Source organism: Beauveria bassiana (genome assembly GCF_000280675.1).
Source record: "Beauveria bassiana ARSEF 2860 unplaced genomic scaffold BBA_S00003, whole genome shotgun sequence".
In the NCBI taxonomy this organism is placed as follows: domain Eukaryota; kingdom Fungi; phylum Ascomycota; class Sordariomycetes; order Hypocreales; family Cordycipitaceae; genus Beauveria; species Beauveria bassiana.
Window position 1 is genome coordinate 944,492 of NW_007930838.1, and position 16,007 is coordinate 960,498.

The 16,007-nt window shown below is 52.9% G+C and overlaps 7 protein-coding genes across 7 annotated transcripts; 4 read left to right on the forward strand and 3 right to left on the reverse strand.

Annotated features, from left to right (window-relative positions):
- Positions 1-458: 458 nt before the first annotated feature.
- On the forward strand, positions 459-1,484 carry BBA_01521 (aldose 1-epimerase; the record flags this gene model as incomplete). The annotated part of the gene is made up of 1 exon (XM_008596618.1): positions 459-1,484. The coding sequence occupies one exon, from the start codon at positions 459-461 to the stop codon at positions 1,482-1,484; it is 1,026 nt and encodes a 341-aa protein (XP_008594840.1).
- A 195-nt stretch (positions 1,485-1,679) lies between these two features.
- On the reverse strand, positions 1,680-2,805 carry BBA_01522 (transcriptional regulator, putative; the record flags this gene model as incomplete). Its single annotated transcript, XM_008596619.1, has 2 exons — positions 1,680-2,549; positions 2,614-2,805. The coding sequence occupies 2 exons, from the start codon at positions 2,803-2,805 to the stop codon at positions 1,680-1,682; spliced, it is 1,062 nt and encodes a 353-aa protein (XP_008594841.1).
- Positions 2,806-3,333: 528 nt separating this feature from the next.
- Positions 3,334-7,381, forward strand: BBA_01523 (N-acetylglucosaminyl transferase component; the record flags this gene model as incomplete). Its single annotated transcript, XM_008596620.1, has 12 exons — positions 3,334-3,374; positions 3,426-3,463; positions 3,521-3,594; positions 3,645-3,735; positions 4,583-4,662; positions 4,761-4,853; positions 4,907-4,932; positions 5,023-5,167; positions 5,228-6,356; positions 6,411-6,872; positions 6,923-7,014; positions 7,067-7,381. 12 exons carry the CDS (start codon positions 3,334-3,336, stop codon positions 7,379-7,381), a joined length of 2,586 nt encoding a protein of 861 aa, XP_008594842.1.
- Positions 7,382-7,989: 608 nt separating this feature from the next.
- Positions 7,990-9,259, forward strand: BBA_01524 (tubulin binding cofactor C; the record flags this gene model as incomplete). The annotated part of the gene is made up of 4 exons (XM_008596621.1): positions 7,990-8,050; positions 8,111-8,271; positions 8,336-9,001; positions 9,056-9,259. 4 exons carry the CDS (start codon positions 7,990-7,992, stop codon positions 9,257-9,259), a joined length of 1,092 nt encoding a protein of 363 aa, XP_008594843.1.
- Positions 9,260-9,446: 187 nt separating this feature from the next.
- Positions 9,447-9,854, reverse strand: BBA_01525 (microtubule-associated protein; the record flags this gene model as incomplete). The annotated part of the gene is made up of 1 exon (XM_008596622.1): positions 9,447-9,854. The coding sequence occupies one exon, from the start codon at positions 9,852-9,854 to the stop codon at positions 9,447-9,449; it is 408 nt and encodes a 135-aa protein (XP_008594844.1).
- A 562-nt stretch (positions 9,855-10,416) lies between these two features.
- On the forward strand, positions 10,417-12,432 carry BBA_01526 (putative phosphoglyceromutase; the record flags this gene model as incomplete). Its single annotated transcript, XM_008596623.1, has 4 exons — positions 10,417-10,456; positions 10,763-11,115; positions 11,177-11,558; positions 11,606-12,432. The coding sequence occupies 4 exons, from the start codon at positions 10,417-10,419 to the stop codon at positions 12,430-12,432; spliced, it is 1,602 nt and encodes a 533-aa protein (XP_008594845.1).
- Positions 12,433-12,708: 276 nt separating this feature from the next.
- On the reverse strand, positions 12,709-13,401 carry BBA_01527 (uncharacterized protein; the record flags this gene model as incomplete). The annotated part of the gene is made up of 1 exon (XM_008596624.1): positions 12,709-13,401. The coding sequence occupies one exon, from the start codon at positions 13,399-13,401 to the stop codon at positions 12,709-12,711; it is 693 nt and encodes a 230-aa protein (XP_008594846.1).
- Positions 13,402-16,007: the final 2,606 nt, after the last annotated feature.

The window sequence follows — 16,007 nt, forward strand, 5'->3', positions numbered from 1 at the left end:
CTGGTACGTCCGGTATCACATAGCAAACTGAAACCTTGTCAAAGTATAGCTATAATATCCATATAATTGCTGTTGCATGATTTCGTATTGGCATGCTAGGCCAATTATTCCCTTTGCCCGGACTGTTGTCGAATCTGCGATATCAGACAGACTGTACCTTTGCGCAGATCCCTGTTCGAGTGTATACTAGACTACAGCCATAGTCAATCGATTTCCCGGCATGCGCATACTGATACATGTCAGATGACGACGACCCTTGCGTGTGACGAAAACGTGGACCAGCCAGCCGTTGGTGTGGAAGCTACTCCGCACAATGATGCCGACTAATAAGAGCTCACTAACAAGCTCCATCGCCACAAGCAAGTCTTCTATCTAGCAAACGCATCTTTTGTTTCAATATCCATTTCAACCTCATCATATCCGAAGCCGAGTCAAACCGGACCTTGACATACACAATCATGGCCGCAGACGCGCCTTTCAGCTTTTTGCCGCTGGGTGCCATCATCCAAGCCTTCAATGTCAAAGGCACCAACATTGTACAGGGCTTCCCCACACAGGAGCTGTACGAGAAACACAACAGTCCGTATTTTGGAGAAACCATTGGACGTGTGGCAAACAGAATCAAAGGCGCCCAGCTGGATAGCGTCAATGGCAAGACGTACCCTTTGGCCGCCAACAACAGCGGCAACACACTCCACGGCGGCATCGTCGGCTGGGGCAAAAGGGTCTGGAAAGGACCGACCCCGGTAGGCGTGCGCAAAATTCCCGGTGTCAAAGACCTGCAAGGTGGCGAAAGTGTCCAATTTACGCTTACAAGCGAGGCTGGAGACGAAGGCTTCCCCGGTGCCGTGGACGCCAAGGTGGTTTACACGGCAGGCACACAGCAGGTCGACGGCAAGGAGGCGACCGTGTTGGGCATCGAGTACGAGGCGCAGCTTACAGGTGGCGCCGACGAGACCGTCATTAACATGACGAACCACTCATACTTTAACCTCGGCGGCGACGAGACTATTGCCGGCACGCAAGTCAGCCTCGGCGCCAGCCAGTACCTTCCCGTCGACGGCACCAACGTACCCATCGGCGGGCCGTCCGCCTTTCCCGGCGTCGAAGTAGGCAAGACGATTGACCTCGGCGACAAGGAGCCCATCTTTGACAACTGCTTCACGACGACGGCGCATCCGGCCGCGGTGCCCATTGACACGCGCGCGCAGCCGCTGCAGCTGCAGCTTGCGGCGGCGCACCCAAAGACGGGCATCCACCTGCAGGTCCTGAGCACCGAGCCGTCCTTTCAGTTCTACACGGGCGACTTTACCGACGTGCCCGCCGTGGAGGGGGCCGCGGCGCGCGGGGCGCGGTCGGCGTTTTGCTGCGAGCCGGGTCGCTGGGTGAATGCGGCCAACGTACCAGAGTGGAAGAGCATGGTGCTGCTGAAGAAGGGCGAGACGTATGGCGCGCGGATTGTGTACAAGGCTTGGACGGGCTAGGAGCGAGCCACGGGATCATGTTGGATTGAAAATAGCAGAAAATTGAAATATGCGACAATAATGTGTAATGCCATTGAACCGTCCAAGTCGACCGACATTTTGCCTGATACATTTTCGCCCCCCCCCCCCCCCCAAAACGCCTTCATTGTACCTCTGTACGCCATCCGAACTTTCAAATTTGCCGTCACAAATCACTTAATCAGAATCGCTATCATCGCCGAGAAAAGCCAAGTCCGCATGCGCTCTGCGCCTCCGCGCCGCAAAGCCCACGTCCTCGTCATCTTCCTCCTCGCCGTTGCCATTCTGCTTCTCGTCCTCGTCATCATCTTTACCACCATCGTGGTGGCCAGTGTCATTCTCAGTATCGCTGTCGTCACTCTCGGTCGCCTTGATGCCGCGGCTCTTGCTGCGGTTCTTGCGCCGGCCCGAGTCCATGCCCCAGAGGCGGTTCATTTCCTGCGCAGCTTCCGCGTCCGCCAGGAGCTCGCGCGTCTCTTTAATCTCTCGCGCCTTGGCCTCGGAGAAGCGGCCCTCCATGCCCACGTCAGCGAGCATCTTCTTGAGGTGCCGGATCTTGGCTCGCGCATCGGCGCAGCCCTTGAGTTCGTGGTGCCAGAGTTTGCGCACGCCGCACTTGGTCAGCTGGCCCTGCAGCTTCTTGATATCGGCCTCGAGCGGATCAGAGGGTTCTGCCGCTCTGCTGCTTGTCTTTTTGGTCGCCGCCTTGGCAGGTTTTGCGGCTTTGGGGGCTTTTTGGCCGGGCTCTTTCTTGGTTTTTTTGCGCTTCGACGTAGGTGGCTCATCAATTACGTCCGAGTACTCTTCCTCTTCGTCAGAAGCGGCGTCTGGCGATTTTGACTCGGATTTGGCCTTTTTATTGGGTTCGTCTTCGTCATGGCCCTTGACGTCGGAGGAGGATTCGGCCGTTGCGCGCTTTCGCTTTCGATCTGGAGAAGAGGAGCCCTGTACGTCCTCTACCGCGTTTTCAGGCTTTGATGAACCCTTGCTGGGTGCTTTCGAGTCCGTCTTCTTCTCTTCAGGCGCCCATCCGTCTTGCAATTTGCCCTGTCGCATTGAGTGTGAGGACTGACAATTCTGCCACTCGTAGAAGATCACAGTCAAGACTTACAACATATTCCTTAATAATTTCCTTGCTCTTCTGCTTCCAGTCTTGACCCGAGAAGAAATCCTCCTCGAGGCTCAGTTTCTGCTCGACGTGATGGCGCACTTTGTTGACGGAGGTCGCGTCGGGTTCCAGGTTGAAGACGGCGCAAGTGCCCTCGATGAGGGCCTCCTTGAGCGCTTTGGCCGAAGGCGCCATTGTGACTGCTTTATAAAACCTTCAAATGAACGCTGAATTTCGCCAAGGATCTGCACACCGCCGCAGTACGTTCACGAGGGTGATATTCGTCGAACAAAGCGTGTAGCACGCTGCGTCCCGGTTGGAGAAGCATCGCAAGTCGGACTCTGCGCCGCATCAACAAGCATTTTGGCGGGGCTTGGCACTGCCAGCTCCCTGTAGCAGTGGCCGTTTTCAGCAGTACTTAGGCCTAAAGGCACCTTGGTCCTAGGCGACTGACGACTAATTGATTAGCGGCTCGACTTGTTCGAAACGTACAGGCAAATACAGTTACTTAGAAAATGGCAAGTGGTGGAAAAGAACATACAGAATAGAATTCAACGGTTATTCAAGGATAGACAATGAATTTTTGCAAATTTTGCCGACGTCCGCCGTCCTAAACCCGGCACTGTTCATCAATCGGTTGGCGTGTGCTCGTTAGCAGGTCGACTCGATTTCTCGCCACCGTTCTCAGGCCTCAACTTTCTTTGCTCTAGCATATCCGCCGCAATGTCTGCGTCACTCGCCCCGGAATGCAATGAAATCAAAGAGTGAGAATTTCTGTGCCACAGTCTTGCAAAGCAGCCGCTAATTTGTCCTAGACGCTATGATACATGCTTCTTGAAGTGGTATAGCGAGAGTGAGCCGCATCTGTCGTATGGATTGGTGATGAAGTGGTGTCGCTAACGGCGTACAGAGTATCTTCGCGGTGCCGAAAAGGATAACAAAGAGTGCGAGCCTCTCTTTAAGCAGTATCAGACATGTCTCGGTGTACGGTATAAAGTCCTTTCTCTTGATGAGTTCTCGTTGACCAGATGCAGGTGGCCCTGAAGCAGCGTGGCATTGATAAGCTGCTAGAGGAAGCGCGAGAAGATAACAAAGAGAATGACGCGCGGCTCACACAACCAAAGAGTATGATGTCCTCCAGAGCTCCATTTCTTCACTAACCACAATGTAGGATAATTGATCCCGACTAAACTGGCATGTTACGGCGTTTCTGGGCTGTTTGTAGGACTTGTCGGCTGCTATAGGTGTTTCGCCTGTATTGTCTCTCCGCTCATGGATATGTAGAAATCATTGTTTAGAAATTTCATTTATACGTCTGCAATCTCCTTTTGATTAGCTGCGGATCAATTGCGCTTTTGAGCAGCTGGTCACCTTGTTTTTCTGCCACGGAGTCGGCGACACTTTTGGAAGGAGGGACGCTAGTAACTGGGCGTGAACTAGTTAGTGTAGAGGCACTGCTGCCGCGTGAGTTGGTTACGCTTCATTGACGCGTCAGTGCAACTCTCTAGTCACTCTTCTCAACTTATATGATTGTATAATTGCTACATCAAAGCAGGCAGGTATTCATTTCCTGTACTTTTCACGCTTACAACCCAGCGCTGTGATATACGACCCGCTTTTTAGTTCAGAGCGGCATCACACTCTTCTGCTTCTCAAGCTAACGACATCTGGCTAATTTACCAAACCTACCCGCAGACCAGATCTGATGCGCAGCGCATCTTTCTGCAAGCATTTGGCGCTTCATTGAACCCCCTCAGTCTCGTTGCGGCCAGGAAAGAAGCTGCCTGTCACATTCGTTAAGTCTTCGACTAGCTTTCGACCGACGACGAACTGCCTCGACGGCCAGGAGGACCCCTCTCCTCGATCCCACGCGCGACTCCTTTCTTCCCGTGTTCGCGGCATGCAGTGCCAGCAGTAGAAAGGCAGAGCTCTATGCACCCGTTTTCTGTCCTGACCCTCGGCATCTTTGTAGCTGGCTACATTACTGCACGCTGGGACCTTGTCACTCGCTTGTATGAGCTTGCCATTTTTGCCTGGGAGTATCAAGTTGCCGTACGTTATCGCGAAGCTCGGCAGCCCCTCCTGCGCGTGCACTGTCGAATAGTACTCGCAAGCTGGAATATACTGACGTGGCTATCTTCTCTCGATAGATTCGGGCTGCCAAAGGTGCCATTGCCCTGACTGTTCTCTTCTTCATCGTCATTTTCCCAGTCTATCTCTTGGCCAAAAAAGAGACGCACCTTGTATGTGTGACCCGTCACAGAGACCTCAACTGCTGGCTAACAGCTTTGTCCAGCATCCAAGGCAACCTGGAATTGCCGTGTCAGCCCGAGAACAGCTACGACGCCGAGGTTCATTCTAAGCATAAACAAAAAGGGTATTCCCAGCTTTCGTTCATATACTGACCACCAGCACCCTGGTCATGGTGGAACATGATGGCTTGATGCGCGTGTTTTGGCCGACAGACATTCGCGTGTCTGAACGCCCGGGCGTAGTCGTTGGCTGGCGCAATTCGACGCTGGATGTTTTCGTCGTTGCAATTCTGGACGATGTCGACGTGAGTACCACCAGGGCAAGGAATTACTTTGGACTAAGCGCAACTAACTCTCTGCACCAGCCTCGTAATGTCGAAATCCACCTCAGATCCAATACATTCTTCCGCAGCGGTCCGCATTCTTCCAGCCGTATTTACGAACTCTGTGGCCATTCCTCTATGCATGTACTCGGCCTCTCGAATGCGACAAACCACGCCTTGGTAGATTCCTCATGGGTCTGCGCTACGACCAGTGCCTCCCGCGAACCTCGAATTACGTGTGCCAAGGCTTCAAGTGTCCAACTCATCCTATATGACCGACCACGACCAAAAGGCATGCAATACATTTCACTCAATCCAATCTCTCTCGCTCTTGGCGATAAATGGTACGCCTCCGATGATGGTAAAGGTGACGGGTCAGAAGGCGAGGAGGAACGCCGCGAGAGGCAACATCAGGAAGCCAAGCTCAAGTTGGTCAACAAGCTCAAGCAGCACTCTATCATTATTCGGTCTGCGTCCGCCCGAGACAAGGCACTCGAAAAAGTTGTTCATCAAGTCAATTGGTCCTGGGAGCTCGAGCAGACTCTGCAAAAGAACGTAGGCAAGCTTGGTCCGCGCCCCAAGCGAGGTCTTAGCGTGTCGGAGCGGGTTGTCGAGTCTACGACGGCGATGCGCAACTACATTCTTATGCAGTTGTGGATTGCTTTCGTCATCTACATATTCCCCTTCATTCGAAAAGGATTCGTGATGCTACTTTTTTTACACCGAGCTTTGGCAGAGATGCTCCTCTTAGTCCTTGAGTTTCGCATTAAGCCCGGGTACGCAGCATTGAAGGATGTGTCCGCCACGGCACAGCAGATTGAAATTCGCTTGCTGCAGTTTTGCTATTGGCCCATGCAGTACATTACGCTTCGGCAACGCAAAATGGACTGGGCCAGTGTAAACACGAGCCACCCGGATTACATTCGCTTTTACAACAGTCTTTGGCTCGTTGCGAATGATGTGATTATCGGCATTGCTATCGGATCCTACATCATAGAAAATGCGGATTGGGTGTCAGCCAAGGTAAATGATTTGCTGCGCGTCTATACTGTAGATGCGTTGCAGAGTAGTATTTCTTGGCTCATGGGGTGGCCCGCCGGTCTCAAGCTCAATGGTGAGTTGGCGAGCTTTTTGGGCGCGCTCTTTCTTTGGGTGATCACATACTGGTCGAGTAAGTTGACGGCAAGAAATCCTGTTTTTCACGGTTGCTTATATCCTATTCCAGACTGCATCGATGCACTCGCTCCAGCTTTACCTAAGCTGGTCTGGTTTATTGGCTTTTCATCTTTTGCAGGCGCCAGTATGCCCCTAGCAATGCTTTCGGATCTGCTCTCAGCCCTGACAGTCCACATCTACTCCTTTTATCTCGCGTCAGCTCGTATCTACCACTGGCAGCTGACAATCTTGCAATCGCTGTTCCATCTCTTCCGTGGAAAGAAGCACAATGTCCTACGTAACCGTATCGATTCTTGCGACTATGATCTCGACCAACTCCTTGTCGGCACCATTTTGTTCACACTACTGTCGTTCTTGCTGCCAACTGTCGGCGTTTTTTACATCAATTTCGCAATCGCTCGCATGATGATTATCTCGATGAAAGCAGGATTCGATACATTACTTTCTTGTCTCAATCACTTTCCATTATTCGCTCTTATGCTGCGAGTCAAGGACTCTAGGCGACTACCCGGTAAGGCAATTAGATTTGACACACGCAGCGCCTGCTAATCGATTACCTAGGCGGCATCCGATTCGAACTGCGGGATGCCCACCATAATAGACCCCTCAACCTTAATGTTAATGAACCTCCCACCTCGGTCATCTATCTCAAGGTTCGTCATTGTCACATCACTTGACGTCCAGTCTTAACACAAGCTATCGCAGTCTGTGCCTCTGTCTTTCAAGGCCATGTTCGATCAATACTTTCAGATGGCCGAGCGAATCCGCAAACACTACCTCTCTCCGCGCGTATTTCTGTGTCTTTTGACGGGACAATTTGTGCCGCCCATCAACCGGCGCAACCTGTACAGTCTTCAATACAGCATGCTACCGGCCCGGCGAGCTACCATGTGGGAGATGTGGCGGGCGCTCAATGCGCAGATACCACAGAAGAAGCCATTTCAGCTCCCAAACATACCACCCTTGACAAACGGTGGCGGCAGGCGAGGAGGTGTGAATGGCCGAATAGTACCGAATTAATGTACATGAAGGTACTGATTAATATAAAATAATAGAAAGAGGTTGGAAGTCCGCAAGCGCACCTGTCTTGATGCTCATAGATCTCTGGCAGCTGTAGATAGACTGCACGGCTGCTTTGCTACCTGCGCACATGACTGTAGATCATGCACGCATTGAACTATCAAGCTCGTACGACGCTGCCCAATGCCGATTTGACGTTGCCTAATCGATACTTTAGACAACATAGCATGTCGGAAGCTTTAGCTGGCTTTGGATTTTGCAGGGCAGCTACATCAGAAGCAACTTCAAAAAGGAGGGGCATGCCCAACCCAAAAGGTGGGGTTTTGTCTCGCGACCTCGAGTGGTGAGCTTCAACTTGTTCTTGTCAATATTCCCTAGCGAATCTCATCACTATCTTCTCATTCTTTGCTTGTTCATCTCTTATCTAACTGGCCTTTCGGTATTGGCTCGTCATATTTCACCTATGTGACAGACTGCGACGCTACTCTGCGTACCTGCTGCTGTTGCCTCTGCTGCTAACACGAACCAGCTCGAATCTGTGCTATTGCTGATCCTTGCAAGCCGATTGCTTCCGTGACACAGCAAACAAGTCATCTTCTTTTTTTGCCATGTCGACCGGTACGGATCCTAAGCAGCGCTTCCACAGGTCTTTCCTCGACCATGTCGCTGGTAGGTAACCCTTCACTTGGTCAAACGCGGGAGACGCTAATCGGCCGCCCTCACATGCAGTTCTTCAGGACCAAATTGAGGAGCTGAAATCCATCTCTACTGTGGCAGGAGAACGTCAGGAAGCCATCGATCACATTCTTGCGGGGATTTCAAAGATTCAGAATGAAGTGGCTGATGTCGCTGACACCACTCCAGCGTATGATCGCAAGCAATATTCCGAGGTAACTCATAAAATATGTTTTGTCATTGAGCTTGATAGTCAGAACTGACATCATGGTATACTAGACGATAAAAGGGCTTCAAGAGAAGCTTAGCGATACTACAGCCGCGCTGGCGCCCAAGTCTCGGTTCCAATTCAAGCGCACAGCAAAGCATGTCGACATGGGGGCTCCGGAGAACGACCCCCGCCTGCTTTCGGGCAGTTTCTCACGAAACCAGCACCAGCCTACTGCTGCGCCTGGCACGCCGAAGCTCGGTGATGAGGCCGATGATGAGTTGAAGGAGTTGCCCTCTGAGAGAGACTACAACGCGGAGCTGTCGAGACCTAGTGCGTCCGCGATCCGCAAGCCTAGTTTCTCCGCAGCAAGGACCATTGGAATCTCGCACCAGACGGGGTTGCACATTATCCTGCCCTCATCGGCGGCCATGGCCACGGCGTCGGGCAGCTTGATTAATCTGACGGGCTGCATCGTGGACATGTCGATACCCACATCGGAGGGCCACGCTTTCCCGGGGCTGGCGATGCGCGACATCAAGAAGAGCTTGATTGTGGCCGGCAGGGTGGCGGGCCCGGTTCACATCACGGGTATCAGCGACAGCATCCTGGTGCTGGTGGCGCATCAGGTGCGGATTCACGACTGCAAGAATGTCGACATTTACCTGCACTGCACGAGCCATCCTATCATTGAAGACTGCTCCGGGATGCGATTTGCTCCCCTCCCGGCATGCTATGTGAGTGCCCGAGACAAGCATTACGGGCTGACGAAGCGACTAACGACAGGCTAGATGACGGAATCGGACAAAGCCGCAGAGAACCAGTGGGACCAGGTCGACGACTTCAAGTGGCTCAAGGCCGGCCACAGTCCTAACTGGACAACAATGAGCGAGGCGCAGATTTTGAGCGACGAAATCTGGACAAAGGTCGTGCCGGGACGGCCTGGTGCAAGTGTCGTTGAGACCTTGGCCAAGGTTGGCATTTCACCGCGATGATCCCTTGTCGAACAGCATCGAGAACTTGTAATTCATAACTTGTTGTCATTTTTCGTAACCAGAGCTCGTCGAGCACCCTATAATCAGTTCTCAATCGAGGCCTCCCCAGAAAATTCCATCTATAACGCCGTTGCCATGCAAAGTATATGATCTGATGCATTTCCCCAAGCCGTGAGTAGCACATTGACTACTCCTCCATCTTGTCGCCGTCCTTGCCGAAGCGCAGACCGTCGTCGCGCAGCCGCTCCAGCAGGGCGCGCTGCGTGATGATGCGCGCCTCGAGCTCCGCCATTTCGCGGCGCTGCTCGTCGACGCCGCGGTCCATGTCGGGGAGGGCGCGGACCTCTGCGCGGGCGTGCTGCAGTTTGTGTTTGAGCGCATCCGTCGCGCCAGGGACGTCTTTGAAGGAAAGCGGCTGGCCACCGCTGGCCGCGGCGACAGCGGCGGTGCCGGGCGTGGCCGCGGTCGCGAGGCCGGCCGAAGACTGGATGCTGGTGCGGACCTTGGCAAGCACGATGGCAAGCTCAGAGAGGGCGTCGAGGCTGTCGGGCGAGAGGGTCGGCGGCAGGGCCAAAGATGGCACGTCAGAGGCCATGGTTTTCAGGGGGGGGAGGGGCGTCGTATCTGGTTGTTGGATCTTTGGGTGGTTTGATGAGGCGGGAAGAGCTTCAAATCAGCTGTTTGCTGGGTGGCTAGCGCACAGTGTTCATTGGACAGTGCGGGCTGTCGCGGCGGTAAGAGGGTAAAAAGTAAAGACGCTGTCTATGTAAAACAGGGAGGACAGGATTTTCAGCAAAAGGGTCATTCAGAATGAAAAGAGAAGTACTATAAGTGACTAGGTAAAGCCATTACAGAAGAAGTTCATTTGGCTCACAATTGTCTGCTACTCCTACCAACGCTATGTGTACTGTGTTTTTCACGAGCGTTTACACGGTATTTCCTGCGCCCGAGTCAGCGCACTGTATTACTAGCAGCGGAGCTTTTAAGGTAGCTCCAGCGATAAACCGATGGAGTGAAATCACGCAGATAAGCAACTTCACTTGCTGCCCAGCAACTCTTCCTCTTTTCCTTTCCCGGATCGATTCCTTCGAATAGCATCTTTACGCTGCTATTTGTTCCTCTCAATTGAAAAATCTACCCATCTGCCGCTGTTCAACATGTCTACCCCTGTCAAGACAGAACAAAAGGCCTGTCTCAGTACGTTGCCCTTCTCCCTTCTCAAGCAACCCCTCCAATTCATCAACCTTGCCCCGCCATCGTCACCGTCGCGACGGACCGGCATCATCACCACCACCTGTATTGTGAGCGCGAGCACCATCAGGCCGCATCTATGATTAGATCATTACCTCGACCGCGCTCCAAGTCCATGCCCGCCATGGCTGCCCCGCGGGCAGAGCCGCGCATCGCCGCCAGGCAACGGCTGGACATGGTGCTCGTTTGCTGCTATATTCTTCTTTACGCTGAAGTCGCCTGGCTAATCATGTTCCTTCTCCGCGCAAACAGTCGTCATTGACGGTTGGGGCATTCCCTCAGAGGAGAGCCCCAAGGACGGCGATGCCATCACCAATGCCAAAACCCCGGTGATGGACGAGCTTTACAAGAGCGCCACTGGCTACACCGAGCTTGAGGCTTCGTCGCTTGCCGTCGGCCTGCCTGAGGGCCTCATGGGAAACTCCGAAGTCGGCCATCTCAACCTCGGTGCCGGCCGCGTTGTCTGGCAGGACGTTGTGCGCATCGATCAGACAATTAAAAAGGACGAGCTCAACGACAATGCCGTCATCAAGAAGACTTTTGAGGGTGCTGCCAAGGGCAATGGCCGCCTGCATCTTTGCGGTCTTGTTTCCCACGGTGGTGTTGTAAGTCGGAGGTCCCGGCGTAAAAAAAGGCTCGAACGGAGTGTTCTGACCCGAAGCACAGCACTCGAAGCAGACTCACCTGTACGCTCTCCTGAGGGCCGCTAAAAAGTACGAGGTCAAGGAGGTGTTTATCCACTTCTTTGGTGACGGCCGCGATACTGACCCCAAGTCTGGCGCCGGCTACATGCAAGAACTCGTCGACTACTTGAAGGAGGTTGGCATTGGCCAGATTGCCACTGTCGTCGGCCGCTACTACGCCATGGACCGCGACAAGCGTTGGGACCGCGTCGAGGTTGCCCTCAAGGGTCTGTGCCTCGGTGAGGGCGAGGAGAGTGATGACCCCGTCGCTACCCTCAAGGGCCGCTACGAGAAGGGTGGCTCCAAGGACAAGGACGAGTTTCTCACCCCCATCATCGTTGGAGGCGACAATGCTCGCATCAAGGGTACGTTACCATGTAAATGTTTTGATTGCCCCAGCTAACCGTCATAGACGATGACACCGTTTTCTTCTTCAACTACCGATCTGATCGTGCTCGCCAGATCACGCAGCTTCTTGGCGACGTTGACCGATCTGTCCTCCCCGACTTCCCCTACCCCAAGATCAACAAGCTTGTCACTATGACCATGTACAAGACCGACTATCCCTTTGATGTTGCCTTTGAACCACAGCGCATGGACAATGTCCTTGCTGAGTGGCTTGGCAAACAAAACGTCGAGCAGGTCCACATTGCCGAGACGGAAAAGTATGCTCACGTTACCTTTTTCTTCAACGGTGGTGTTGAGAAGGTGTTCCCTCTCGAGGAGCGTGACCAGAGCCAGGATCTGGTTCCCTCCAACAAAGCCGTTGCTACCTATGATCTCGCCCCCGAGATGTCGGCAGATGGTGTCGCCGACCAAGTTGTCAAGCGCATGGGCGAAGGTCGCTTCCCCTTTGTCATGAACAACTTTGCTCCTCCCGACATGGTTGGTCACACCGGTGTCTACGACGCGGCCATTATTGGCTGTGAGGCTACAGACAAGGGTATTGGCAAGATTCTCGAGGGCTGCAAGAAGAATGGCTACATTCTCTTTGTCACCGCCGACCACGGCAATGCCGAGGAGATGAAGTTCGCCGACGGCAAGCCCAAGACGAGCCACACCACCAACAAGGTGCCGTTCCTGATGGCCAATGCCCCCGAGGGTTGGAGCTTGCGCAAGAGCGGCGGTGTCCTCGGTGACGTGGCTCCGACCATTCTGGCGGCCATGGGTCTACCTCAGCCCGAGGAGATGACTGGCGAGTCTCTTTTGGATAAGGACCTCAAGCGCAGCGCCTCTTAAATGTGATGATGATGACGATGATAGCGAGATGATGATGATTGTGATTGTGATTGTGATTGAACGCGTGGTTGTTGGGAGAGCAGGGAGTTGGGCGTGTTGTGGGTGAATTATCGAAGAGCAGAACATGAAAAGTTGACATGGTATAGAATGAATTGATAGACAAAAGCTATAGAAGAACTGAAGAACTCCTCAAGTGCGACTCAGGATGTGTTTACTAAAAGTGACAACTGGTGTTTTACATCTTAATCTCATAAATGACTTGTTATCTCTGACTTATCACGGTTCCATCGGTTTTTGAGGGGGCACATTTTTATCCGCCTCGAAGTGCTTAAGCTCCTCTGCGTTGAGATACTTGGGCAGCTGGTCCGCTTGCCACTTTCTTAGATTGAACCCTATACCCGCATGGGTATAATCTTTCTCATTCGCCTGATCCTTGTGGTACTTGATTCGTATGAAATCCGAGTCTGCCGTCGCGGGATCAAGGCTGAGCGAAATCATTGAGTTGAGCGTCGCCGTCTTGGGCACAACGGGAAACGTCCACTTCTGACTGCTCTTAAACTGGATGAGACTTGGCTCGTCGCGAACGACTTGATAACCGGCATTCTCGCTGGCGTTGAATATTTTCGGGAGGCCAAACCACTGGGCGGCAATCTTATAGCGGTTATCGGCGTAGCCGAACTGATCGTCGTAGACGGCGTCGGGTGTGTAGCGCTCGATGCGCGCGACGGTGGGGCGGCACGAATACAGCGCGAGAATGTCGTCGACGAGGCGCTGGCGGGCGGGGGAAAGGGGAAGGGACTCGGACGGATTCGGGGTGAAATCGGAAGAGGTGAATGTTTGACGGTGCTCGAACTGGGCGCCGGGCGCGGTGGCCGAGGCGGCCGAGGTGGTTGACATTTTAGCGAGGGTGACGGCGAGGCGAGGACGCAAGAGACGGGCTGGTGGGAGGGTAGCTTGAAGGACGCTCATTTGCGCACTGAGAATACCAAATGTGTCAAAAAGACCGAGATGGAACGTTCCTGCATGGTGCCAGTGTTTATTTATTACTACAGTTGCAGAAGGGTAGTGGCGTATCGAGTCTCTACGGGTGCATGACAACACCATGATGCGTTGACATGGAAAGCAGACAAGTTAGACCGCCGTGCCGCGCCATCGAGATGGGGTTATCGAGATGCGGGACGTTTTTGTACGAGAACTTGTGCTCCGTAGTTCAAAGTGAACTACCGGGTATGCGGGTGAAATTTGTTTGACACTACGGGTTTTGATCTCATTGAAGAATCGTGTTTGCGTGTGTGACTTGTGTCGGGAACAAGGCCGTGGTGGAGCCTGCTGTTCGCCGTTGTCATCTATTTAGTTTAGAGCATTAGCTTGGCTGCCGCGCTTCAGTGGTATGAAAGTCCAAATGCTTTGTAAATCTTGATGATTTCTTGGACGTTGGTAGAAGGTCACTGTGGGGCCACGAGAGTTGCATGATACCCTGATCGGCAGGCATCTGGTGTGGGGTCTAATGCGGCTGGGTGTCGTCAAAGGAAACTTCTAGTATGATAATTGGAGAGACGAGGCAAAATACAAACTGGTGGGGGATACAAAACTCGGCCAGTTCGGGCGCGTACAAAGTGTTTGACGCGACAGTGGCAAAGCTGGACGGGCTACAATCGTTCAAGATCTCGGGAGGGAGAAGCGAAACTGGGCATCGAGAGCCGGTCCGGGGCTATTCGCCGCCGTTAGCGGCCAAAAGAGCCCAAGAACAATACGGATAACTTCGTAGGGCAGTTCAACAATGTCGCCCCTCATTTTGGGCATTGCACATGCCCTACCCATCTTCTCCCAAGTCATTCGTAAATTTGCCCCCTCGATTGAAGCAATAGCTGCAGAGCTCACAGATCGAGAGCTGGGTCAAAGACCCCTGTGGAGTCTGCGGGGCTTCTGATGGCGTGGCTGGAGGAAAGGGCGTGACTTTAGTGTGGCTGGTGCTGAACCCATGCTGCAAAAGCACTTGTAGAGGTCGCGTCATGTCATGACATGACGATTTGCAGTGGCAGCAAGGGAAGACATTCATACATCTATCGCTTTCGTATCAAGGGTGATGCGTGCGTTATCTAAATAATTCCCAAGATATCCGGCGAAATCGAGCCCCATGATCCCTTCTTCTCTAGTGTCATTTGACGAACCCTGTTAATACTTGCCAACGCCTGGATGTTTTACTCCGACATTTTCGCGCGATGACAGGCCAAAGCCCCGATCTCAGTGGCCACGCGCCGCGACACCCACTACCAATAACGCTTGTCTGGAGGCAGGAAGCGGCACATACATACTGGTAATAACTGACAAAGGGCTGATCACTCATTCCCCAGAAGAAATGCAAGCTACGGCGGCCTTTTATTTGTGCGCGTTTCCGGAGAAGCCGCCCAGCTGAGCCTGGAGGCGCATGCACGGAGGTACGAGTAACAGCATCTTAGCATGCCAACGTGCCACGGCCTATGAAGCGACGACGATGAAGGTAAGGATGAGCAGAGAGGCAAGAGAGATTACTCATGTAGCCTGTAATGTGCGTCGCAAAACAACGTCGTCATTCAATCGCAATCTTGAGTATGGATTACATGGCGACCAACCCCATACCTTGTCTTGTATCCGTAGTGGTTGTTTGATCGCAGTGATCGAACAAATAGTGTAGAGCATCGGAGAATACTCCGTACAGTGTTTGATTACAAGTCGACACTGTGCATCGCTGATTTTGTATGATTTTTTGCGCATCGGTTGAGCGCCACGCACAGTGCCGACAGCGAAGAACTGGCTTTGGTTCAGTGGGCGTGGCAGTATTTAGCGCTGCGATGCACAACAACCATAGGTACTTAGATACCTACCTAGGTACTCACCTCTCTGGCAAGACCTGTCGGTACCTGGAATCCCACAACCGTCTGCCGAGACGTTGGTTGAGCAGCCGACCATGCTTGGCATGGACGAGGTCCAGCCTGCCGCTGTCGTTACCTGTCACCTTCATCACCAAAACGTAGGAAATCCTGTTCCAAGCCAAATGTTAGGTACATGACTATGATACTGAATGGTAGGGGTAAATGGAGTAATTTTGCCGCTCTAATCCGTACCTAGGTACCTATCAATGACTTTTTCCAGTGCCGACCGCTTGACACCCACTGAGCCCACTAATAAACCACAAAAAGTCACCCACAAACTTGGCTCCTCTCAGCTACAGTTGTGCATTTTCTCTTGCCTGCCTGCGGCCCTCTACCTAGTGATTTGAATTATATACATCGGATGGGTTGTTACTCGGCACACCCTGCCGCCATAGTCGCACTACCTACCCAGTCATACTCAAGGGTCTCGATTGCACATTGTCTGGACTCACTCCTGTTCAGCGTCGACCACCGGCCAGTGGGTCACACCAAGTCGCACAAAGCCTGCCCTCTCGACAACTTCCCTGACGGAGGCGTTCTTCTACTCGCTTCCTCTTTTTCTGCTTTACAAACCATCTCTCCACAAACACAAACCACCAAGCGTTAGTTTTGCCGACTTCTCAACCTTTTACGCAACGTCGAAACTCGTACAGACGATATCTT